At 45.6% G+C, this 24379-nt stretch overlaps 3 protein-coding genes across 4 annotated transcripts; 2 read left to right on the forward strand and 1 right to left on the reverse strand.

The window, feature by feature from the left end:
• Positions 1–455: 455 nt before the first annotated feature.
• Positions 456–13207, reverse strand: bicra (BRD4 interacting chromatin remodeling complex associated protein). 2 transcript variants are annotated; one of them, XM_061073578.1, is made up of 14 exons: positions 13170–13207; positions 10888–10933; positions 10747–10792; positions 7856–9853; positions 7464–7652; positions 5452–6054; positions 4754–4940; positions 4564–4661; positions 4330–4464; positions 4191–4240; positions 3953–4101; positions 3774–3868; positions 3568–3673; positions 456–3467 (listed from the first exon to the last, which is right to left on the reverse strand). In XM_061073578.1, the coding sequence occupies exons 2-14, from the start codon at positions 10926–10928 to the stop codon at positions 1666–1668; spliced, it is 5499 nt and encodes a 1832-aa protein (XP_060929561.1). In that variant the 5' UTR covers positions 10929–10933; positions 13170–13207; the 3' UTR covers positions 456–1665. The 2 variants fall into 2 exon arrangements, with proteins under 2 accessions (XP_060929561.1, XP_060929562.1); XM_061073579.1 differs by lacking the exon at positions 7464–7652.
• Positions 13208–14561: 1354 nt separating this feature from the next.
• napab (N-ethylmaleimide-sensitive factor attachment protein, alpha b) lies at positions 14562–20769 on the forward strand. Its single transcript, XM_061072762.1, has 11 exons — positions 14562–14770; positions 16895–16974; positions 17083–17199; positions 17544–17590; positions 17704–17781; positions 17893–17948; positions 18106–18190; positions 18278–18382; positions 18498–18566; positions 19195–19245; positions 19543–20769. Exons 1-11 carry the CDS (start codon positions 14673–14675, stop codon positions 19642–19644), a joined length of 888 nt encoding a protein of 295 aa, XP_060928745.1. The 5' UTR covers positions 14562–14672; the 3' UTR covers positions 19645–20769.
• A 1514-nt stretch (positions 20770–22283) lies between these two features.
• b3gnt2l (UDP-GlcNAc:betaGal beta-1,3-N-acetylglucosaminyltransferase 2, like) lies at positions 22284–24290 on the forward strand. Its single transcript, XM_061072596.1, has one exon. It carries the CDS (start codon positions 22284–22286, stop codon positions 24288–24290), a length of 2007 nt encoding a protein of 668 aa, XP_060928579.1.
• The last annotated feature ends 89 nt before the right edge of the window (positions 24291–24379 follow it).

Raw genomic sequence — 24379 nt, forward strand, 5'->3', positions numbered from 1 at the left:
GTGGGGGGGGGGCTGTGAATAAATAATTTGGGTGGAGTCGTTTTTTTTTTTCCTCCTATAAACATGACATAACCTCACTGTCTACTTATGCATAATTAGAATGATGAACACAGCCTCGTGCTGCACCCTTCCACATTTTTCTGTTTATTCCCCCCCCCCCCCCTCTACTCCTTCAACATGTCATACGTTTACAGATGTGATAGCTTCACCCCTCTGTAGCTCCTCCCCCTCTCCCAAACTCCATGGACACTCCAGGCACTCAAGCGAACAAACAAGCCCTACTTTCCCACTTCCATGCACCACCTGCTGGCTGCCTGATAGAGAACACACCCCACCCCAGTCCCACCACCCCCCCCCCCACGACTCTCACGCAGCACGCCATCATTCATCATCCAGAGGAATGCAGCCCCGAGGATTAGGAAACAACTGGACAAATGACAGACGGGGACCTGCAGTGATTCATAAAAGAAGCAAGGTTTAATTTACAGTTTTACTAAATGTACATTTCTTTTTAAAAAGTGTCAATATACACAATAAATACAATACAAAATTAATCTGTAATACTATACTTCAAATTCTCTCACGGCCTTTTTTGTACAATATTATTGTTCCTTTTTTTCCATTTCAATGCTTGTGCTGTGTTTATGTTTGAATTGTCCAACAGGCTTAAAAAAAAAAAAAACAAACACACACGCACGCACACACACAGGAGGCAGGGACACAGTTGCAGAAATATGAAACAAACAGACTTGAGAACACAGAAAATCGACAGTTAAAAACCGGCCTGCCCCCTGCTGCTGACTAAAATGCATGAAGTCCTAAACCTGTGAGTAACATGAAGGGGTGGGGGGGGGGCAAGTGTGAGTGAAGGCGTCATCTAAAAACAAGAACCTGGAAAACTGTCTGACACTAGAATGCAGAGACTAAACTGAATTTCCTCATGAGTTCATTTACATCTTGACACAGTTCCCACGAGCAGTCAACAGGAAAAACAGCGTCAACATTTCCTCAATGCTTCCCTTAACATGACTTACTGTGAAATTCACCTGATGTTTATATGAAATACATGTTAGCATGATGCTTAAAGAAAGAGAAAAATGTCATTTAAGCATCAGTGAAGCCAAATTACCTTCATGATAAGAGCATTCAATTTGGTTGGTGAAGGAAGACACTGAGTATTTTTGACCTATCACAGCATGAACCTGGTAGAATATCGTTTCACATCTCAGCTGCAGGAACCCAATTTAAAAAAGACCTTCGCTGACCTTTGAACTGTTGAATCAACTTGCTCATTGGGAAACTGTTTGAATCAGGAGATGAACCGTTGTGGACCGGTGCTCGGGCCACGTGAAAGGAATGTATGAACAGAGAACATGAACCTCGGGGACAGTTTCATCTGGTTTCTCGACGGGACACAAACAAAGCGACAGGCATCGTCAAGTCTGCAGCTCACAGAGACCGTGTGACCTTCGACCTCACTCATGACGGGTCTGCCTCAGGCTGGAGGTGACAGAGAAATGTCTGGACAATTCAAATGGACAAACAAAACCAGCACAGCTTGGCAGAGTAGTACAGTGATACTGTTTTCACAGTGACCCCCTTCACCCGCCTCCAGTTCTGTCTCTGAGCTCCCACTGGTCAGTCCGGCCTGGGGCTGAGGGGCTGTTATCTACTTTGAGTCTGGGGCACCAGGCTGCCGTTGTGGCCACGCCCACCGACCTGAGGGTGCTGGGCCAAGGAGGGGGAGGAGGAGGCAGAGGAGGGGGGCTGGACTGAGGGTCTGTGGTGGGACGACGCTGCCGAGCCCCCCGGGCGCTGGCTTTGGTGTTGGTGGTGCCTGCTGTTGCTTTTGATGTGGCGCCCGCGGGCAGAGGGCTCCTGCTGCAGGTTGAGGATGCTGTCGATGGCGCACTGCAGGTGCTCGTTCAGAGAGTCGTCGGGGGGGCTGCCGCTGGAGAAGCTGGCGTTGTCCATGTCGGGGGAGTCCGATTTGCAGCGTTTGGCAGGAAGTATAGAGTCTCGTGTGAAGGACTCTGGCGAGGGGGGCCCAGGTGCATGCTGGTCCATTCTGAACGTCCCACCGACCCTGTGTCTGTTCTTCCCCCCCGCCCTCTTGTATTTACTTACGTCCGTCTCTTGCTCTGCGTGCTCCTCCGCTCTCTCCTTCGCCCCTTCCTTGTCTAGGAGCTGTGGGAGGTGATGGTGCTGTGTGGTTTTCATCCCACGGTTAAACACCTCGTCCACCTCCTCCAGCCCCTGCATTGCACTCGCCAACCGGCCTCGGTCGTGGCTCGACTCTGTGTGCGGGTGCGAGGGCTCCCGGCCTCTCTTCTCCACCTTCACACTGGCTATCACTGTCCGCTCTGAGGGGGGGGATGAGGCCTCGTGCCGGGGGGGGGACGGCGTGGGCCGGGGGTAGGACAAACTTTCATCTCCTCCCCCGGGGACACCAGGTCTGACACGGGGACTGATGTTTTCCCGATAGGTTTTCCGAAGGGGGAGGCGGCAGGTTGTTGGCGAGGGGTTGGCGGTGGCGGCGGGATTGAGTTTGACCCCCCCGCCGCTGTCGTGATGATCTAATGTCCCATTCATTTGAGTGGAGGAGGAGGAGGAGGAGGATGACGAAGTGTGAGAGGAAGAGGTAGAGGAAGATGGGGCTGCATTGGGAGGAAAATTACCTCTCAGTGTCGGGTTACATTGAGGGGTTGCTATGGGGACTGATGATTCAGAGGAAGCAGTGCATACGGGGGACTGAGTTCTGATGACTGTAGCAGGGGGGGTAGACACCGGGTGGGACTTTGGATGTGGAACAGCCGCTGCCGACTGAGGCTGGGACTGCGGGAGGGACTGGCTGCTCTGCTGAGGCGTGTGCACCGGGTCTAAGGCCGTGTTGTGGACCACCTTGCTGAAGCCGGTTTGATCCTGCTTGATCTTCAGCTTCAAGCCGATCCTCCTGCGAGCCTCGTAGGTCTTGATCGGCGGTTTGCTGGTTCTCTGCGGGACGGCGTCGTCATCGTCGGCTGCTGCTGCTTGAGAGTTGAAGGACGACGACGACGAGTAAGACGCTGCCGAGCCACGACCGTAGGAGGAGCTGTGGCTGGTGGGTTCAGCCTTACTCGGTGCAGCCGGATGCGGCGGACAGCTGCTGGACCACGACACAGAGGCTCCACCTCCACCGTGCTTTATTACTAGTTTGGTAGAAGGGAAAGGGCTGACGGAAGCGGCGCTAGGAGCAGGAGCAGGAGGAGGAGCCGGAGCAGGAGCTGGAGCTGGAGCTGGGGTGGGTGCAGGGGCAGGGGGAGGGTTTGGGGCGATGTTTGGAAGAGGGACGAGGGCAGGAGGTGCTGGAGGGGGGGCAGCAGCAGCAGCAGGTACACCTCCACTCACTGACGTGCGCTCAGCAGCAGCGGATTTCTCTTGGGATGAAACTCCACTCCCCAACAAGCGAGCATTTGCAACAAACTCCTCTGCAATAACACAAAAAGAACAATATCATCAGCAAACACATACAACCAGTGTACGATTTAGATGAAGATAATCACGTAGGAACAAACAGTGGTAGGGTACCTGGTCTCTCCTTAGCCAGAATCCTGTCCTGACTCAACGCGACCTTCTCCTCCTGAATGAACATCCGGTCGATCATCACCATCTCTGCCGAGGGGCCCAGTCTCTGCTCAGGTTTAAACGCCAAAAACAAATCGGTTCAAAATCAATTCAGGAAAAAAGGAGACAACGAAAAGGCCTGCGTTCGGAATGCTGGTTCAGATACTTACTTTTGACTCTGCAAAGAGCAGGGAGCGGTATTTATCCAGCATGGCCTGGGTCCGTTTCAGCAACTGAGAGGAGACTTTCTCAAATTCATCATCCACTGTGCACAAGAGAACCAGAATGTTCATAAAGGTCTTGAATTAGGGCACTTAACTGGATTTTGCCAGCACTAGAGGCTTGTTACCTCTTTGATAGTCTTCAGAGGAGTTGGCAGTTCCCTGGTAGAGATGGTAAGGCAGCAGTCTGTGCAGTGTGTCATCAATGGAGTGGAAAGGAGCACTGTAGTTTGGGTGAAGCACTGAACCCTGCTGTTTCCTCAGCTGTTCTAGCATCCTGCAGTGACGTGCAGATAAAGAAATATTGTTCAACGAAAATAGGCTTTTGAGGGTTAAAATAACATTTAAATTGCCCGAGGTACGAACCTGGCTTCTTTACTGGGCTCTGCACTGAAAGGCATATTCATTGTTGTTGTCTGCGATGTAAAGAAAAGAGATGAAAACCAGGACTTAAAACCTTCAGATTGAACTCAAACAGAGGCACTTTCTTCAGAGTCGTATTTACCTGAGGTTGTGCGGGAGCTAGGGGCTGTAGAGCAGGCATTTGAGTCAGACTACCTCCTATCACCTGGATCTGCATCCCACCTTTCCCCAGAGTCATCCCTCCGACTGAGCTGATCACTCCTGGCTTTGGCTGAACCTGTGGGGACAGATATCATTTTGAAATTATATATAAATATAAAACACAACAAATAGGACCAGGGTGGAGTTCTTGGAGGATCTTTGTAGTGTAACTGACCTGTGCAGGCTGGGTAAGGCTTGCAGGAGTGACAGTCTGATTCACCATTGCTCCAGCTGGCCCTTGGGCTCCTGAGAATACCTGTAAGTCACTTGATGCTAAAATAAGAGGAAACATCGTTAAAGAGAGACATTTTTAAAAGTGTATTCAGGATCTTTGGGATTTACATCAACAGTAAACTGCGTCCAACCTGGAGCCGGAGTTTTGACGAGCACTGGTGTCGGCTGCAGCACAGAGGGAAGTTGAGCAGGTGTACTGGTTGCTGATGAAATCACAACTTTATCGACAGGCACATCTTGCTGGGAACTGAACTGACTGGTGACTTGAGGCTGAGGCTGAGCTGGCTGCGCGGCCTGCAGCAGGATGTTCTGCTGGACCTGGAAACACATCCGAACATGCTTTTCATTTAAATAAGAAACTGAAGATGACCCGAGGATGTTTACAGGAGACTAAACAAACTCCTGATTGATTGATAAATTGCATATCTTATCTCCAGGGGACTTTCTACAAGAATTTTAAAGAATGCAAAAGTATACTCGTTGAGTCTAAGTAGCAACCTAATTTGCAACTCCATTAATGAAGATCTATAACAGTACGAGCAGCATCAGATCAAAGACAAACAGAGATAAGAATAAGAAGTAAATAGTGAGTAAATATATATTGTTTTTTATTGTTATTCTTATGTGTGGTGTATTTATTGTGTTTTTATGTTTCTATGTTCCTTGTATGCACCAATAACCAGAGCAAATTCCAGGTAGGTGTAGACCTACTTGGCAATAAATACCTTCTGATTCTGATTATTCAACTGTGAAGTCAAAATACACAAGACGGCTTTAATGGTGAAACCTCTGATTTCATGTAAAATTCATAACATTCAAGTAATTTTACCTGGTGCAGCTTATCCAGCAGCTGTTTCTGCTGCGGCGACGGCTGGGCGATGCCGGACAGGGTCTGGATCTGCGCTCCCACCAGCTGCAGGTGGTGCTGCTGCTCTGCTGTCAGACCCGGGAGGGGAACCTGGGCTTTCAGGACAGCAGCGGCAGAAGTGCTGACAGGAGCTGCGGTGAACTGGTGCTGTGCAGCTGGTGCCTGAGGAGGCTTAGGTGACTGTGACATAGGAGGCATCTCTTGTTGATAGGGGGCCGGCTGAGAGGCTGGCCGCGGCTGAAGCTGAACTTGAATGTGTGTCTGCTGAAGCTGTGGCTGCTGCGGCTGGCCTTGCGAAACACTTTGGGGAGATTCTGTAATCTGGTTGTGGAGAATGAAGATCTGAGACGAGGGCGTGCAGGAGCGGGAGGGAGTTAGAGACTGTGGCTGAGGCTGGGAGGGAGGACGTGACTGCTGCTGATGGAGCGGTGACTGGATCTGCTGGCTCAGGGTGAGGGGGGACTGGGAGGGCTGAGGGCTGACGGCCACCGGGGGCGCTGTCATGGCTGTTGACGGGGACATGCTCTGGATCTTCAGGGGCTGCTGATGTCCACTAGAGGGTACCTGGAGAGGTGGAATCACAATATATTGATATAAGTATCTGGGTCAAGAATGTACACAATATAAAACACAGGAGGACATTTAGGGACATTAAGCACAAAAATTAAACACACACAAAGTTCTACATGCACACAGTTTAGAGTAAATGTGATTCTAGTGCTTGGCTCTAGATTAGCAAGATACAAAATGGGGCTGGGTGATATTCCTCTATCACAATCAAAATTACAACGTGTACAAAATTACAGTAAGAGGCCAAATGTGTCTTTGGCCGTATGTAAAATACTTGTGATATTTAATGCAAAGACAGTATTCCACTGTTTGTGATTGCATTAGATACAACTCTTCACAAATGTAACACAAAAACCTTCATACTGGTTTAAACATATATAATAATTTTTCCGTTAATCATATTTCGTGAAAATCAATTAACGGAAATTCAGAATTATCGCCCAACCCCAATACAAAACAACACAACTAGGGTAAAACAACACAGATAACAATACAAAAAGCAAAGTGTTAGACTTTACAATCGAGTAGCTGCTTAAGTTAAAGGAGTAGAAACCCAGTGATTTCTTTTCTAGTGCTTGAGGAGGATTACACATAAAAAAGAGAGCAATGATCATTTGGCAAAAAGGCAAAAAGAAAAAAAACAGTCGACATAAGCAAGAAGTCAAGATCTGCAGGGCTTGTGATGGTTAAGTAGAAAGTGATCTGGAGGCTTCGGGGACGGGGGGGGAGGTCGGGGTAGCATTTGGCTTTGGGGTCGTTACACTGGTCAAACTAGGGGTTACAGGGAGTAGTGGCACTGTGAGGACACAACAGTCTAAATGAGAAGTGCAGGACTGAGAGGTATGGATTGATTTATCAGTCATTGGTCAGTGATGCAGAAGATGGAGGTGAGTTGATCAAATTGGATTGAGGAAGGTGAGTGGGTTAAATCATTGTTAGTGAAAAGGTAAACAAGGTGACACCTTGCTAGCTCTGTTATTAAGCACGAGCATGGTTTCTAGACTCGGTTACAAAATGCATAGAATGAATGATAGACAAACCAAATTAGTTAAACAATTAATTTGAGTTCAGTTCCAGACTCCAAAGAGGTTGATAAAGTTAAATGTTGAAATGGCACAGTGGCTACGACACAATGTGTATGAAAAACTGGAATGATGGTCATGCTTTTTCTACATATATATAATGAAGCAATGTTAGAAACACACAGGAAGCTGCAAGCAAATTAGTAATGTTTTGCATTTAGGATCTGCAGCAGCGCAGCAGTGAGAGCCATGGAAGCAACAATGAATGCAGAGGAGAAGAACAGAGCAGTGATGGGTAGAGGTAAGATACCCTAACGTTGTGGTAGCAGCAGCGGCAACAAGTGGGGGGGGGGGGGCTTAACATAAAGGGGGCACTTCTACCTGCTTTACCACTGCTGTCATGTGGGAGGGGCCAGGGGAAGGACTGTGGCTCTGACCCACCCAAGAGTCAGCTAACTGGCTGTCATTGACAGCGGGGGCCAGAGCAGTGACGCTGTTGCTGCTGACGATTACGGACGCTGGTACGCCCACGGGGGGGGTGGACTCATTCTCTGTTTGGTGGTGCTGCTCCTGATAGGAGTACGTTTACCATTTCAGGACGAAGGAGGGAAGGAGGAAGAGGGTTGGAGGGAAGGAGGGGGGAGTAAAATAGTAAACCAAAGAGGTCAGACCAAGATATCACTCCGTGCATGTTATTTATTTGACTGATGAAACAATGTTAACTCTACACAACTGTAGCAAACGCACACAAAAAAAAAGAGTGGAGCACTGACCTGTTGCAGGAACATCTGCAGAGACTCCTGGCTCAGGATCATGCTGGAGCCCTGGTTGTTGGTGAGCAGCAACCTGCCCGGACTGTGCTGAGCCTGATGGGGGACCAGCCCCACTGCTGTGACAGGGGAAGAGGTGGACACAGACATGGACGGAGAAGAGGAGGGCACTGTGATAGCCACGGACACAGAAGGTTGCATGGTGAGAATGGAGGACTGCTGCACATGCTGCTGAGAGGGATGAGCAGCCTGGTCTGTGGAGCTGCCCAGAACAGTCACACACTCTCCAGGCTGGCCTTGACCCATGGTGGCTGCTCCTGTGCTGCTGCTGTTGGGGACTCCGCCCGGCTGAGGTTGCAGGGCAGGCTGGAGGGTGACCGCCGGGCTCAGACCCTCCACTTGACTCAGCATGGTCAGGGAATTCTGGAGGGGCATGCCCTGTATGACTGTTTGGGCATGACCCGAGACCGTGTGGGTCTGTGTCTGGTTTTGAGTCTGAGCCAATGAGACAGGCATCTGAAAGAGGGTGGATGTGCCCATCTGGCCAGACTGGAGCTGAATGGGTCCAGAGAGGATGTGGGCCCCCCCAGGGTGGCCCTGTGAAGCCAGCATCTGACCCAGGTTGATATTCTGGTTTGTTAAAATCTGGTTTGCAATGAGCTGCCCATTAGGACCCTGGCTAGTTATGATGTGGCCCCCAGGGTGCTGAGTCAGGATCTGCCCACCTGCCTGTAGCTGTGGCAGGAGAAACTGGTGGTTCTGACCTTGCAGGACTGTCTGATGGGGAAGAACGATGCTGCCTGATTGGTTTAACAAGTGTACGCTGAGGGGCTTGCCAGATTGTTGTGCTGCTTGTTGCTTGAAAAGGGCTTGTTGAAACTGGGTGCCTTGTGTTGTGGCTTGAGTACTGAGGACAACGTTCGAGCCCGGCTTGCCTGTCAGGAAGGCTACATTCTGAGAATGCCCTAAAGCCTTGTGGGCATCGTTCTGCAGGGTTTGGGCTGTTGGCTGTGACTGCTGTTTGAACAGTTTCGGTTGGATGGCGCCCCCATGGGGGGGTTTAGGTTGAATGGGTGTTGGTGTGCGTTGGATGATCACGTTCTGCATGATTTGGCCTTGATTCTGCGTCTGAGGTCCAAGTCCTGAACTTAGAGTGTTGCTGCCAAAGCCCACAAGCCCAGCAGTAGCCGTCATTGTACTGCCACTGATGCTGTTTGTGCTGCTGACACAGACAGCTGGTCCATTTAAAGCTTGAGATCCCAAAGTGGCTTTATTACCTTGGATCAGAAGTCCACCTCCGGAGCCTCCAAGCCCCGCCTGAGAACCAGCACCTGATACCTCTGGCCCAGACTGGTGCAACTGGTAACCTCCCATGGCTTTAGCCAAGATTTGTTGCCCAGACTGATTGATAGTCATGACTGTGGGCTGACCCACAACCTGAATCTGTCCGATACCCAAATGTCCAGACTGACTCCCATTGGGAAGACCTTGGAGACTTGAAATGGGTTGAAGCGTCACATTCCCCAGGCCCACAGGCTGCATAAAGGGCTGAACACTAATGGCCTTGTTCATGACCTGGGATTGAAGCTGAAGGCCCTGCTGAGCAAGCACTGACCCCAGCATGTCGGCCGTGGCATTGGGGGGAGGAGCGGTGGTGCCAACACCTATGCCTACAGCAGCGCCTCCAGCCCCAGAGAGGCTGGCATCAGGCAGCGTCTGAACCACCTGTGTAAGGCCTGGAATTCCAAAGGAGCCCAGGTCCAGCTCAGCCTCGGCCTCCTGTAAGCTTTGCTCTGTGATGTTGGCTTCAGCCAAGCTCTGCTGCAGGATGTCACACGGCTCGTGGTTCGACCCAATGCCGTTGCTCCCACCCTCGCCACCTGGGGACCCTCCCAAGATGTCTTCATCCTCCAGGAAGTCCAGGTCAACACTGACTCTGGGCAGGCCTGCCGGCTCACTGGCCGACAGCTGGACAGCAGGCTGGACCTCTGGAACATGGCCCTTAAAAGGAAAGGAGGAGAGGACACAGGAGAGAAGTGAAACCAGGTGATGGAAGAATACTGATGGCTAGATACAGATGGGATGCAGAGGAGCAAAACAGAATTAAACACAGAATTGCACACATGAAAATCCCACAAAAACCTCTTGTCAAATCGCGGCAAAATCACAGCTTGTAAAGTGTAGGTGTGGTTAGTGGGAAGGGAGGGTATTTGGAGTTGCATGCTACATAGATGGAGAGAAAACAGAGGGAGGAGGATTGGGGGATGTTACTCACCCCAGTGGTAGAGAAGAACGAGCTGGAGGGGTCGCTCGAACCATCCAAAAGGTCGTCAGTGTCCAACTACAGACACACCCACCCATGATAGGACAGACAGAAACCAAAGGCCCCCAAACCAGCAGGCAAAAGCCACAAGGACAGAGAAATACACAGACAATCAAACAGAGGAGGAGGGCAAGGAAAGGACAGAGCACAGTCCGGAGAACCCAGACCGCCGAGAAACAGCGAAAAGATAAGCGACGAAGGGAGGGCAGGGGCAAAATGAGAGGAATAATTCAGGGTTGGGAAGTGTTAGTATTAGCATTTTCTCTTTTTGTGGATTGGCCTCATAAAAAAGGGAAGGCAGGCTGAAACCATAAACCGTGCAATCCAAAGCAAAGACGATAATTAAGCAGAGAAAAAGCAGTTAAAAGGGGAAAAAGTATATAAAAGCAGTGGGGGGGTGGGTGGGTGGGTTTCAGGGTTCACTGAGGCCTAATCTGAACCTGACCTAAGAACGGAGTCACCCGAGACTCCTCTCATCGCTTCAATTACAAATCCATTTTTTGTTTTTGGGGAAAAGAGAAATCACAAGGTGCGACTTCTTTAAGACAAAGAATATATCTCTTGTACTCACATGGGTCTCAGATCCATGAAGAAAGTCATTGAGAGCTTCTGGGTCACTGCAGGAGGGAAACAATGAGATTCACAACATGAAGAAAGACGACCGAACAGTTCCAGTCAAACCAACAGAGCAGGTTCTCAAACAGAGACTTACCAAATTACATCTAGAAGGCACCTGCCGTCTTCATCATCCATGACAACTGATGAAAAGAGGAGCAAGGTGTTAAAGTTCGGAGATATACTTCCCTATTAATGCACATAAAAACAACACAAACCCCAAAAACGACTTGTTGACAAAGCTCATACTATTTAAAACCCTCTGTGTACACTACTGCGCATCTATAATATTATCCCTGTGATGTCTGGGCACTGATTTTTATATTGTACTTTGACAGGAAGAGCAACATCTGATAATGAATAACCACGAGGGCAGGATTTAATGTCATATTGTTATTCATTATTTATAATCATTGTATAATCATGTGCTTAGTTACAACTTTCGGTTTGTAGGACAGAACTACCAAAACTCACAAATCTCAGTGTTTTGCTTTTTATATAATAATGACTTCATATAAATATTGTCCACCGGGCCATAAATAAACACATCAAGTTATTCTTATTGTTTAAAAGGCTCTTTTTTTGAGTTGCACATTCAAAAATCAAATTTGGAGTAATGACTCAGAACATGAAATCACAGCTCACATAGCTAGCTGACGTTAAGATAGAAGCGTTTTATGAGAATAAAGCAAAAGCACAGAAAAAGATTGGACATTAACAACTACACCAAATGTGTGAGTTTAATGTCATGTTGTTATTCATTATTTATAATCATTGTATAATCATGTGCTTAGTTACAACTTTCGGTTTGTAAGACAGAACTATCAAAACTCACAAATCTAAGTGTTTTGCTATTTATATAATAATGACTTCATATAAATATTGTCCTAGCAAATTCCACCACCAGGCCATAAATAAACACATCTAGTTATTCTTATTGTTTAAAAGGCTGTTTTGTTGAGTTGCACAATCAAATTCAAATTTGGAGTTATGACTCAGAACATGAAATCACAGCACGTATTGCAGGCTGACGTTTAGTTAGAAGCGTTTTATGAGAATAAAGCAAAAGCACAGAAGCAACAAGAAAAGATTGAACTTTAACAATACCAATATTTATGTCAAAATAAATGTTACTTTGTATAAATATTGGTAAAAAGTGAGTAAATATATACTGGTTTCCTATTTTTTATTGCTCTCCTATGTATGTTGTATTTATTGCGTTTTTATGTTTCTATGTCCATTGTATGCACCAATAACCAGAGCAAATTCCTTGTATGTGTAAACGTACTTGACAATAAAATACTTCTGATTCTGAACAACTACACCAATGTGCGAGTTTTACATTTTTACATCCCAACATCTGCAACATGTCGTGTTATTTATACATTTTTAAAGAAACCATCAGTAACAATAGGAAACCCTCCAGCAGGAGAAGTGTTCGCTTCCCACCGAGAAACAACGGAGGAGAAATAAAGACAACAAATTGAAAACGCGCGGTTTTCACCGGCTGGGGATGTGACCGCCGCTGGATTCTTTCTGTTTTTTTGTTTTACCTCCAAAGTCTCAAAATGCGATCGTGCAACAAAAAACTTCCAGCGACGCGGTCACAACAAACCCGCAGAACACCCGAGGACCCCCGGCCGGAGCCTGGTACCGAGCTCCGGCCGGGGGTCGAAGCCCAGACTCGGGTCCGAGCAGGAGCCAGTGCGCAGGATATGAATGGAGACTCTGCAAGCGGTGCTAGCTACATGCTAGCTACATGCTAGCTGGTGTTTTCAACGAGCTTTCCGTGCATATGTGACCGATTCCTTTCAACACACGCAATCCCACCGCCACGCAGCCGAGCCGGAGACCCGACTTCCCCCCGACGGTCGATCCCAGAAGCTGCTTTTACCTCCGTTCTCAGCATTTTGATGCATCTGGGGCTGGACGTCGTTAGCTTAGCCAGCTAGCTAGCCCCCTTGCTAATAAGCCCGAGCGGCTATCAACAAGATTCAGCTAGCTCCGGAGCCTTTGACATTCAAAACAAACCCAGCGACGGACACATTGCGAGCAGCCGCTTGGCACGTCGCCTCGCTCGGCTTCAGCCCCGGGCAGGGGAGGGTCGAGGGCCGGGGAGCGAGGACGAGGCGCCGGGGCGAGCTATGCGAGTGTCCCTGCAAGCAAAATATGAGTTAATGTTGGAATAGTCTTGGATGAGGGGGGTATGCTTGGGAATTCGCAGGAGAAGGAGCATGTTTGCCGGGCGGTGCAGCGGCGGGGCGGCTCGATGGCGCCGGCGGTGCAGCGGGCGGCGGCTCGGCCCGGGCGGGAACTAGCGCAGGTTAGAAGGAGTTTTGTGGAATAATAAAGAAAAATGCTGTTTTATAACAAACTCACCCGAGACGAGAGAGGAGCAGGCAGCGCGGGGTCTCCAGGACAACCTCGCACGGGCTGCTGTGCAGGACCCAACTACAGGCCGGAAGCAGCAGACTTCCGCTGTGCCTGATTGAAATCTGTGGCCCTTCTTGGGGGGGGTTCTCATAGAACCTACACATTCAGTGAAGGTTGAACATCCGCCAGTACTAATAACAACAACAACGAGAATAACATAATGATTATAACAACAATAATAATTATAATAATAATAACAATAATAGTGATAATAATAAAAACAATAAATCCATGCGTTATATAATGTTATCCCATGTTAAAAAAAACTGTAAGAAATTAGTTGTATCCCTGATTAATACAGAACAAAAATCATGCAGTACATACAGTTCACAGTTTGGGCTGTGAGATAGATAGATAGATAGATAGATAGATAGATAGATAGATAGATAGATAGATAGATAGATAGATAGATAGATAGATAGATAGATAGATAGATAGATAGATAGATAGATAGATAGATAGATAGATAGATAGAGTTGATTGATTGATGTATAAATAGATGTATAAATAGATAGATAGATAGATAGATAGATGGATAGATGGATAGATAGATAGATAGATAGATAGATAGATAGATAGATAGATAGATAGATAGATAGATAGATAGATAGATAGATAGATAGATAGATAGATAGATAGATATGAACCCTCTAAGGAGAGCAAAGAAGCACCGTTATGAACGACTGATTGTTTATTTTATAGTATATATTTTGTTTACCACCTCTGAAGTACCGTCCTTGTGTTGTATAGCCATGATTTCTGTATCTGTTATTGTCTATTTGTGAACAAAAATGTAAATAAATAAAAAAAAGAAGTCCGAAAAAAATCTCAGAAAGATAAATGATGTAGGCTAAATATTCTGATAGTAAAACAAATAGCAATAAAATACCATATTTGGTAATAAATATATAATATTAACTACTGTGTGTTGACATATTTATTTGGGATATTTGTGAAGTGACTGACCATGTGATGTTTCGAATTGCTTTATAAATCAGATAAAAGGATAAACGGATGATGATCAGCATCATAGACTCACTATTATGTTTACAATAAGATGCCCTCAAGTGTTATCGGAGATTTACCCCTTACAGATTGATGAAGAAATACATGATATAATTTAGATGTTGTTAGTTTTTTTTACAATACATTAAGCTTATAGGTTGTTTAGTGCAGTTGTTAAGTGGTTAACATATGGCGGTTAGGACACTAATCTAAAGCAGCTGTTATTTATTTTACAACAACAACAACCATACACGGTGGCTCTTTTTCCTTGGAGCGCCTGAACGCATCAGCAGCAGCAGCAGCCGCCCCGCGTCACATGACAGAGGTGAGGGCTGTGACGCGTCGCCAGCAGCCATTAGCACTGGTTAGCCCGGGCTCGTTGGACTTGTCTCTCCTCGTTTCCGTCCTCCACACAGCGGCGAGGCAACACAAAAACACACAAAAATGGACAACAGCGGGAAAGAGAAGGAGGCCACGGCCCTGATGGCGGAGGCGGACAAGAAGATGCGGTCCTCGTCGTCGTTCTTCGGGGCGATGTTCGGGTGAGTCGGGTTCGGGTTCCGGCTGCTGACGGTGTCAAGTCCCCCGGGGGGACACGAAGCAGGAAGACGAGAGGAGACAAAGTGTCCCAAACTAAAAAAGTGTTAAAACTCATTGTCCCCCTTGAGGAGGACATTTGAGTTTTGTTCCGGATCACAACAGGAAGTGTCAGAGTCTCAATCCAATGCTAATGCTAATGCTAAGTCCTCCTCTAGCTAACGTGCTGGTGTCAGACATTAAAGGAAACATGGGGCAATTTCTGCTAAATGTTTGTGTGGAAGCGATGCAGCTGTAGCGCCACCACATGGGCAGGTTGGGCAAGGTCACCCCCACGTCGCTTGTCAGGCACATTTGTTTACAATAGGTCATTTGTTTACAATACGTCCCCCCCCCCCCCACACAACTATCCACCTGTGCAGATAACAATGGATTACTTCTACTTATTAATATTAAAAAGAGCTGGAAAGCATTTGGAGAAGTCATGGAAATTTGTTATATTCATATTTTCATGTCGTTCATTAAACGCTGAGTTTTTAAATAATTCATATGCTTTTAAAAGAGATGCGCTCAAAATATAAGCAGGCATACGCTCTCATATTAATTTAAAAGTTTGGTGGGGAAGCAGGCCGGATAATGCACTATGCCAGGGATGTGTAGATTTAAACTATGGTCACTATTGACTATTAATTTGTGTCATTTAAGATATACTGTATGCTTTGAAATTCTCATTGTTAGCTTAAATACAAAATGTTGTCACTTTTTCATGTAAACACTGAGATTTCACAATGTTTGTTCATGGAAATTTGGTTTAAAGTTATTGAAACCTGAAACCCAAACCTTCGCCACCAGATACAATTATTTTCATGTCGTTCATTTACGCTGAGTTTTTAAATAATTCATATGCTTTTAAAAGAAATATGCTCAAAATATAAGCAGGCATACGCTCTCATACTAACTTAAAAGTTTTGTGGGGAAGCAGGTGGGAAGTGAAGTTTTAAACATGCTTGGCTACAAATAGAAAAGTACATGTCATGCATTACAACAGACAAAGATCTCAATCAAACTATTGTCTCTCTTTCATTTGTGTCATTTAAGATATACTGTATGCTTTGGAATTCTCATTGTTAGCTTAAATACTTAATGTTGTCACTTTTTCATGTATACACCGAGATTTCACAATGTTTGGTCATGGAAATTTGGTTTAAAGTCATGGAAAAGTCATGGAAATCCATTGGTCAAAATGTGCATGAACCCTGCTGCCCGGAAGTCAAACCTGCACCACCAAATACAATAACACACATTATCTCAAGGTTCTTCACATAGAAGATCGAGACCACAACCAGCAGATCTGTGGTTCCAGTGGAGACAAACTGGGAGAAACCCGTTAGAACCAGACTCACTGTGGACGGAAGAGAGGACAGACCAGAGGACAGTTGTGTCACCATCGGGTTCCATCTCTACCAGACTCGTTGTTGTAATGAAAACAATAAGAGTGATGGATGTAAAGATGTTAATATAAGGATAATTGTTGTCTCATTCCTGCAGCTCAAGAGAGAAAGAGGGACAATGGGATGGAAAAAACACAAAGTTAGTGGCATGTAGTAAAATTAATACATGTTCCATCCTCATTTTATACCATGATTATCACAATAAAAGCTTCTGCATCTCAAGTCTCAGTTTTTTGTTTTAAAGGTTGTTGGCCAACCTCTGGAGCAAATCTATGAACTCCATAGACACACACTAAGATTGGCCAACAGCATTGTTTCTGATCCCGATCAATGTCCTGAACAGTGAATATAGATTGTTAATAATTAACCAGATATATGAGGTGAGACTGAAGAAATGCATGTGTGCACCAGTCAATCCTAAATTTAAATATGCAACTTAATCCCAGATCAGGTGTACGTTAAAGGGCCTCGAACATCGTCATCTTTTTGTGATTTTTGACGTTATGTTTAATTAACTATTGTCTCGTCAAGTTTTTTGTAATTACATTGCACAAGATTGCAACTGGGAGGGAAATGATGCAACTTTCTGAACTTCTACTTTTCATAATTGATATCTGTATGACCTAAGAGTGTGACTAAGAAGTTAATGTTAAACTGAACGTGTGTTCTGTCTCACAGGGGTTCCTCCAAGCTGGAAGAGGCCTGTGACATGTATGTGAGGGCAGCCAACATGTTCAAAATGGCCAAAAATTGGTGCGGTAAGATGAGTTTTACAATTTAAATGAATGAGCGTGATGATTTTCCTTTTCTCTCTTTACGACTGTAAAAGATCCTCCAGCTTCTGAAATGCAACATTCTCTCCTCAGCTGCAGGAAACGCGTTCTCCCAGGCCGCTCGCCTCCACCTGCAGATGCAGAGCAAACACGACGCAGCGACCAACTTCATAGACGCTGGAAACGCCTTCAAAAAAGCAGATCCGCAAGGTAAGCATTCCTCAACTCCACCTTCACTTTACGCAACTGTTGAGGTTTCACGTGAAATGCTCCTTTTACGAGCTGCTTCACCAGCTCCAGGTGAACATGTACATACCAGCAAAGATAAGATGGTCATGGCGGGTTAAATAGAGAGCTTTAAGAGAATTATTCACGACTCTGCAGTTAACAAATCAATACCTGTGTCAACACCTCAGACCTCCACAACTAGTTTCTTCTAATTTGTTTATCTTGTAATTTAACCTCATTTTTAAATTCAGTTCCCTCATTGACTTAATTCACTGAATAACAACAGTCATGTACCTTTGTATTAATGTAGTTATTTTTCTCAACAGAGGCCATAAACTGCTTAAACCGAGCTATTGAGATCTACACAGATATGGTGAGTCTTTAACATTTTAATATGACTTTTTTTATGTTTAGCATCGTATTTACTTATGTGAAATATAACTCTTTCTGTTGATCTCTTCTCATGTTTTCTTTCTTTGCTTCCAGGGCCGCTTCACCATCGCAGCCAAACACCACATCTCCATCGCTGAGATATACGAGACGGAGCTGGTGGACATCGACAAGGTCAGATGATGTCATTTTATATATTAAATCAAAATCAGATTGTTTGCCTCTGTTTTAAACTGTCATATAAAATCATGGTAACGCTCTATTTACTACTTCTGTCCATTCCAGGCCATTGCTCATTATGAACAGGCAGCAGATTATTACAAAGGGGAAGAATCCACCAGGTGAATATTTTAAACGAGTAACATTTCCTCTTTGCTTTTCTCTTTGCGTATTGTATATATCTCATGAATTTGTTGTCCTAATACATCTTTTTTTAATAATCATATCCTTCCCGTGGATGTGTTTGAACTGAGAATTGTCTTGTTTGTGTTTGTTTAGTTCTGCAAACAAGTGCCTTCTGAAAGTAGCAACCTACGCAGCTCAGCTGGAGCAGTACCCGAAAGCTATCGAGATCTACGAGCAGGTGAGAGCATGTGGTTTCACCGGGACATCCGAGGCACCAGGGGCCGTAAAAACAAAACAAACCCTGAACTGTAACTTGTGATTTCAGGTGGGAACCCACGCGATGGACAGCACGCTCCTGAAATACAGTGCCAAGGATCACTTCTTCAAGGCAGCGCTCTGTCACTTCTGTGTAGACATGCTGAATGCAAAAGTAAGTTGTTGTAGCACAGAAGTGGAACACACACACACACACACACACACACACACACACACAGAGCAGCTGTAGCACGAGCCTCTGCTCTAATATTCATTCTTTTGTTTCTCAGCTCGCTGTGCAGAAGTACGAAGAAATGTTCCCGGCCTTCTCAGACTCCAGAGAATACAAACTGGTGAAGGTGGGTATTTAAAATCTAAACATCAGATACACAAGTCAGTTTAGTGGAGCACACAACACCTCTGACTGCAGTAAGAATTGTTTTGTTTAGATTTTATATTACCTTGGAAAATTGTGTCCACATTGAATAAGATGACATTTGCTCTGTCCAGCTCGTGTTATATCATCCTTTAATGAAAACAACAAACAATTATAGATGGAAAAGAATAAAAGAAGATGGCAGTTGTCTGTGACGCTGCATCATCTGTTTGTTTGCTTTTCAATTGGTCTCATCATCACTCCATCCACATGTGTCATTAATAACACGACTGCTTTGTGTGCCTACTGTCTAGTGGCTGTTAGCTGCCAGGATTACTATTTCCACACTCATGTTGTTGTTGTGTGTGGATTTACGACACAGTTTCATTCCCACTTGAGTTCCCTGTGTTCCCTTTGTGTCCCTGTAAACCTCCTGGGCTTGTTGAGTTCCGAGCAGATCACCCACTTCCATGAAGTCGAGCTCTATCTGATCACTATCTGATCATCTTAAACCTATTTCACCACCAGGTTTTCTTAGGCCGTCAGCATGTTGTGTTTTCTATGATCTCTGATGTACAGTATCAAAAATAGTCCTGTTTTTATCTAAACAGAAACTGCTGGATGCCTTTGAAGAACAGAATGTGGAGGCCTACACTGATTCGGTGAGGAAACGGTTTTCTTTCAGCAGAAGAAAGACATTTTAGCCGAAGTTTGTGATCAAGCTTTCCTTTAGTTTCTGCAGCAATTAGTTTTAAAATCCAGGTTTAGTTAAGTGTTCGGGGTCTATATGCTTTAGTGAGTCTTTGGTCTGAGAATCATAATGTCAGTTGACGAGCGGGTACTTTCTCTATTGTGTAATAAAAAACCTCACCATGTAACCTAATGCATATTTCTCTTTATTGAGGTGTTTTTCCAACCTTTGGAATCAAACTGACGATGTTTAACTTTCCGTTTCTCAGGTGAAAGAATACGACACCATTTCCCGGTTGGACCAGTGGCTCACCACCATGCTTCTCCGCATCAAGAAAACCATACAGGACGACGAGAGCGACCTTCGCTGACTCCCCCCCCCCCGGCCCCCCAAAGCTCTCAACAACAAGCTTGCATCCTTCGTTTTTGCCTCGAGCCCTTCACTTCCTTTCTAGAAGCATATCTTAAAAAAATCTTGAACATTAGACCTTATACATCTTCGCAAATACTGTTTTCCTTCGTACCATCTGCAGTATTCTCTCTTGCCTTTTTTAATCTGCTCAACTCGATGCTCCAAGATGTTTGCTCTTTATAGTTATGAACACTATTTACCTGAGTGCACTCAGCACACAGTATGTTAGTTTATCGTTATGATAAGTGTATTGGCCCAGTTTTATTTAAAAAGTTTCATAATTGGGCTGCAATACCAAATACTCATACCAGCACATTTACAAAATAAAGACTTCATTTTATTTTCATTAATGTATAGATGAATGAGAGGATGCCAACTTATTAACACTTCGACCTGCGAGATATATATTTTTCAGAATGTGCTTTAGAATCCAAGGAAACTGACCAACATGCCCGTTTGGACAGAAGCGGTCAAATTGGTTTTTGGTCCTTTGGAAACCTGGGTCATATCAGAGCGTCTCTAATTGAAACCGCACTTCATCTCAGCTGCAGGGCTCCTCTCCCAGCAGAGAGGCCAGGAGCTCCTGAAGTTAAACCCCCTCTGCCTTATACCGCCAAGTTCTCAGGACGCAAACAGCTACATTTGCTGAAAAAGAGATAATAATAATAATATAAGCGTTATCGATGAATTTGCTAATTGTCTTTGTAACTTCCACTTAAAGTACTTTAATTCCACAAAAGAAGGTGAAAATAAACCTTTAAACATTTGCCTGGTTTGGTCTTAATGAGAAAACTAAAGAGCGTTTGCCACCGTATGGGAGATATTTCAAGTTTTGTTTTTGTTATTGACTGATAAGTGTTTTGTTTTTCTGTCTTAACCAACCAGGCTGTACAAATACGTTCTAACAGCCTGCACCGAGATGCAATACAGTGAAGAAAAAAAGGAAGTTTACTGATCTGAAAACTATGCTCATGTATCCTGGTGATGATTATGTGAATAGACAGTTTGGTCTTAAATGATTTGTAAATCAGTGATGTTTCCTGTCAAAATGATTAAATAAACCTGTCTTGAGTACATCCTCCCACTGGGCGTGGCTTGGCTGTTTGTAAAGGGATCAGCTGACGTCATCTACCTGCTTGTTCTCACATCACCTCTTCAGTTGCGTTAGAGGACACACGGGCACGGGTACAGATTATGCAGCTTTGGGGACTGGCAGACTACTGAATACTCATTTATTCTGGTGCTTCGTCTTTGGATTAGTAAGTTTTTTTTAATGAAACTTGAATGATAAATTGTCGTCTTTGTGACTGGTTTGATCTTATTTTCCACCTGCAGATCAAAGGTTTCACCTGCTTCGTAGGAGTCTTTGTAATTCTGGGTTTTTACTAAGTCTTGGCTGTTTTTTCAAATGTCAAACTTTACATCCTAGTTGTGTTGATCCTAGAAAGCGTCTTACATGTTTAACTCACACGACAAGGTGTGATATAAAGGGACTCGCATGTGTTTCGTGATTCCCCAGACCGCAGGTGCCTTCCTCATTTATTTTTCAAGAGCGTGGTCTCTCAGGACTTTTGACCTGCGCCTGTTTGCCTCTAATGAGTCACCAGAGAGAAGGTGTGTTCAAGTGCAGCTGTAATCACCTGCTGCACGTTCAGAGTTCCTTTTTTCTTTGAACGAAGCAACAGTTTCCGCTTTTTTTAGCTGTACATATTAACACAGAGTAAATAGGAGATGTTTTTTTCATATTTATGCTCCATAAACTCAATGTCACAAACCACGGTTATGCAAACATAATTTCTTATGTTATTTACCTGTGTTTGTCCACTTTAAGACTTTTATACATCTAATAATTATCAGGGTGTGAGAGTATAAACACAGCCATGTTGTAAATTACTTATTAACGTGAGTTTCATGTTACTAGGCAACATGTGTATGACCAAGAAATGTCATTGATCAACTTTATTTACTTAATAATACAAATAGAATACAATGTTTTCATTCACATCTTTGCATCGATTATTTGATCACATAAAAGTTTTCATATCAGCAAAGAGAAACACTGATATGACTGTGAAAGGCTCAGACTTGTCTAACACCTGATTTGTTTATAAGTTTCCAAGAATGAAAGGAAAATCATTATTGTGATTTGTTAAATTGACCAATCGTACCAAACTGACATAACTACTTTGTCACATCTAGCTTAAAAAATATATTTAATTAAGTCAAGAGGATTTCTATCAGAATTAGTTGCGTCTGCTCAGATCTTTAATCCCAATTTGACAGTATAACATGTTCATATCATTGTAATGTTAACTTATATTTATTGTTAATCACTATATAGGACCCGAGCACTGAATGATGGGAGGCCCTATTGAAATTGTGAGGATTAGTTCTATTGAGTTTCAAGTTTGCTAAAGGCTGACACGTTTGTGATGTATTCATTTACACAAAGGCGTCCTGTCAAGTATTCAATCTTGTGTCGGCAGGTACGGAGAGCGTGTCGCCTCCTGGCAGAGTCAGTGTGTAACCTGAAGACGACAACACCACAACCACAAGGACCAGCTTACGTTACAAGGAGCCACACAGTTTAATATGGCAATGAGATGCATCCAAGCCTTCAGTGCCGTGGTTCTCCTCCTCACTTTGTTTACCATCTTCTTCTCATCCTTTCACCTGGGGACCACCTACAGCCACCAGGATCAACATCTTAGCCACCAGGATCCACTGAAGCCTCTTGGCCACCAGGATCCACTGAAGCCTCTTGGCCACCAGGATCCACTGAAGCCTCTGAACCAGCAGGATCCACTGAAGCCTCTGAGCCACCAGGATCCACTGAAGCCTCTGAACCACCAGGATCCACTGAAGCCTCTGAGCCACCAGGATCAACCTCTGAACCAGCAGGATCCACTGAAGCCTCTGAGCCACCAGGATCAACCTCTGAACCAGCAGGATCCACTGAAGCCTCTGAACCACCAGGATCCACTGAAGCCTCTGAGCCACCAGGATCCACTGAAGCCTCTGAACCAGGATCCACTGAAGCCTCTGAGCCTCCAGGATCCACTGAAGCCTCTGAGCCACCAGGATCAATCTCTGAACCAGCGGGATCCACTGAAGCCTCTGAGCCACCAGGATCCACTGAAGCCTCTGAACCACCAGGATCCACTGAAGCCTCTGAGCCACCAGGATCAACCTCTGAACCAGCAGGATCCACTGAAGCCTCTGAGCCACCAGGATCCACTGAAGCCTCTGAACCACCAGGATCCACTGAAGCCTCTGAGCCACCAGGATCCACTGAAGCCTCTGAGCCACCAGGATCAACCTCTGAACCAGCAGGATCCACTGAAGCCTCTGAGCCACCAGGATCCACTGAAGCCTCTGAACCAGCAGGATCCACTGAAGCCTCTGAGCCACCAGGATCCACTGAAGCCTCTGAGCCACCAGGATCCACTGAAGCCTCTGAGCACCGAGGTCCACGACAGCGGTGTGAAAACGCCATCCTCCGAGCAGGAAAGCTTCACGCAGCCTGACCCTGTTGATGTGCTCAATGTGTCTGTGTCTGAAGACCTCAGGAAGACCATCCCTAAAAATGGAGCGTACTGGAACCGCCTGCTGTACTTGGCCCTTAGCATTCTGGACCAGGGGAAACTGGCTCTCAGAGGAGACTGGTCAAACTGCAGGGAGACGAATGGGGAGCGGCTGCAAACCAACGTGGACGACCTGGCCTCCTACCCTGTCTTGTTGCAGGACTTCTTGCAGGGCATGAACTGCAGCGCCTCTCCAGTCCTCATCGATCAACCCAGCAAGTGCAGCTCAGGTCCAGAGGACGGAAACGACCAAACCTTCCTGTTGTTCGCCATCAAGACAACTCCCGGGAACTTTGAGGGGAGACAGGCGGTGCGGGACACCTGGGGCAAAGAGAAGGTGTATCGGGGGGGCCTGAGGGTCCGCACCGTGTTCCTCCTGGGTACCCCCCCGCCGGACGCCATCGACCTCAGCACATTGGTCTCATTGGAGGCCAAACACTTCGGGGACATTTTGCAGTGGGATTTCCAAGAATCCTTTTTTAACCTGACGCTGAAAGGGAATAGTTTCCTCCAGTGGACACTAACAAACTGTCCTCAGGCCTCCTTCATCTTCAGTGGGGATGATGATGTATTTGTCAACACACCAGCAATGCTCAGATTCCTGAATTCTCTGCAGGCTTCTCATGCATCTCACTTGTATGTTGGACACGTCATAAGGACAGCAAGTCCCCATAGGGACCCCAACAACAAATACTACATTCCTATGAGCTTCTATGATGGCCCGTACCCTGCTTATGCTGGTGGAGGTGGTTTTGTCGTCTCTGGAGAGTTGCTGAAGTCTCTATATTATGTTTCTCGTTTCATTCCCTTCTTCCCCATCGATGATGTCTACACTGGGATGTGCGCTCAGGCACTGGGAGTTTATCCTGAGGCACACCCAGGCTTTCAGACCTTTGACGTCAAGGAGCAGGATCGTGGGAATTTGTGTGTCCATAAAGGTCTTATAATGATCCACCAGCGCTCGCCAACGCAGATGAAGAAGCTGTGGAAGGGCATTAACAGCCCCCTGTTGACATGTTGAACTACCCATGAGCAAAAGCCACAAAAGAGCTTTGCCCTCTAAGATGAAGCAGCAGCACAAGGAATTGTATCGTTGAAATCTTCCAAGGA

This window comes from Limanda limanda, chromosome 6, assembly GCF_963576545.1.
Source record: "Limanda limanda chromosome 6, fLimLim1.1, whole genome shotgun sequence".
Lineage (NCBI taxonomy): Eukaryota > Metazoa > Chordata > Actinopteri > Pleuronectiformes > Pleuronectidae > Limanda > Limanda limanda.

What these genes read in the sequence shown, in the direction of transcription:
- bicra (XM_061073578.1), bottom strand. Translation starts at nt 10,928, where the DNA reads ATGGATGATGAAGACGGCAGGTGCCTTCTAGATGTAATTTG. An exon ending in CGTCAAAACTCCGGCTCCAG is followed by an intron (nt 4,662 to 4,753) that starts GTTGGACGCAGT and finishes CTCTTATTTTAG; the next exon opens with CATCAAGTGACTTACAGGTA. An exon ending in GAGCCCAGTAAAGAAGCCAG is followed by an intron (nt 4,102 to 4,190) that starts GTTCGTACCTCG and finishes ACGTCACTGCAG; the next exon opens with GATGCTAGAACAGCTGAGGA.
- napab (XM_061072762.1), top strand. Translation starts at nt 14,673, where the DNA reads ATGGACAACAGCGGGAAAGAGAAGGAGGCCACGGCCCTGATGGCGGAG. An exon ending in CTATCGAGATCTACGAGCAG is followed by an intron (nt 18,191 to 18,277) that starts GTGAGAGCATGT and finishes TTGTGATTTCAG; the next exon opens with GTGGGAACCCACGCGATGGA. An exon ending in TGGAGGCCTACACTGATTCG is followed by an intron (nt 19,246 to 19,542) that starts GTGAGGAAACGG and finishes TCCGTTTCTCAG; the next exon opens with GTGAAAGAATACGACACCAT.
- b3gnt2l (XM_061072596.1), top strand. Translation starts at nt 22,284, where the DNA reads ATGAGATGCATCCAAGCCTTCAGTGCCGTGGTTCTCCTCCTCACTTTG.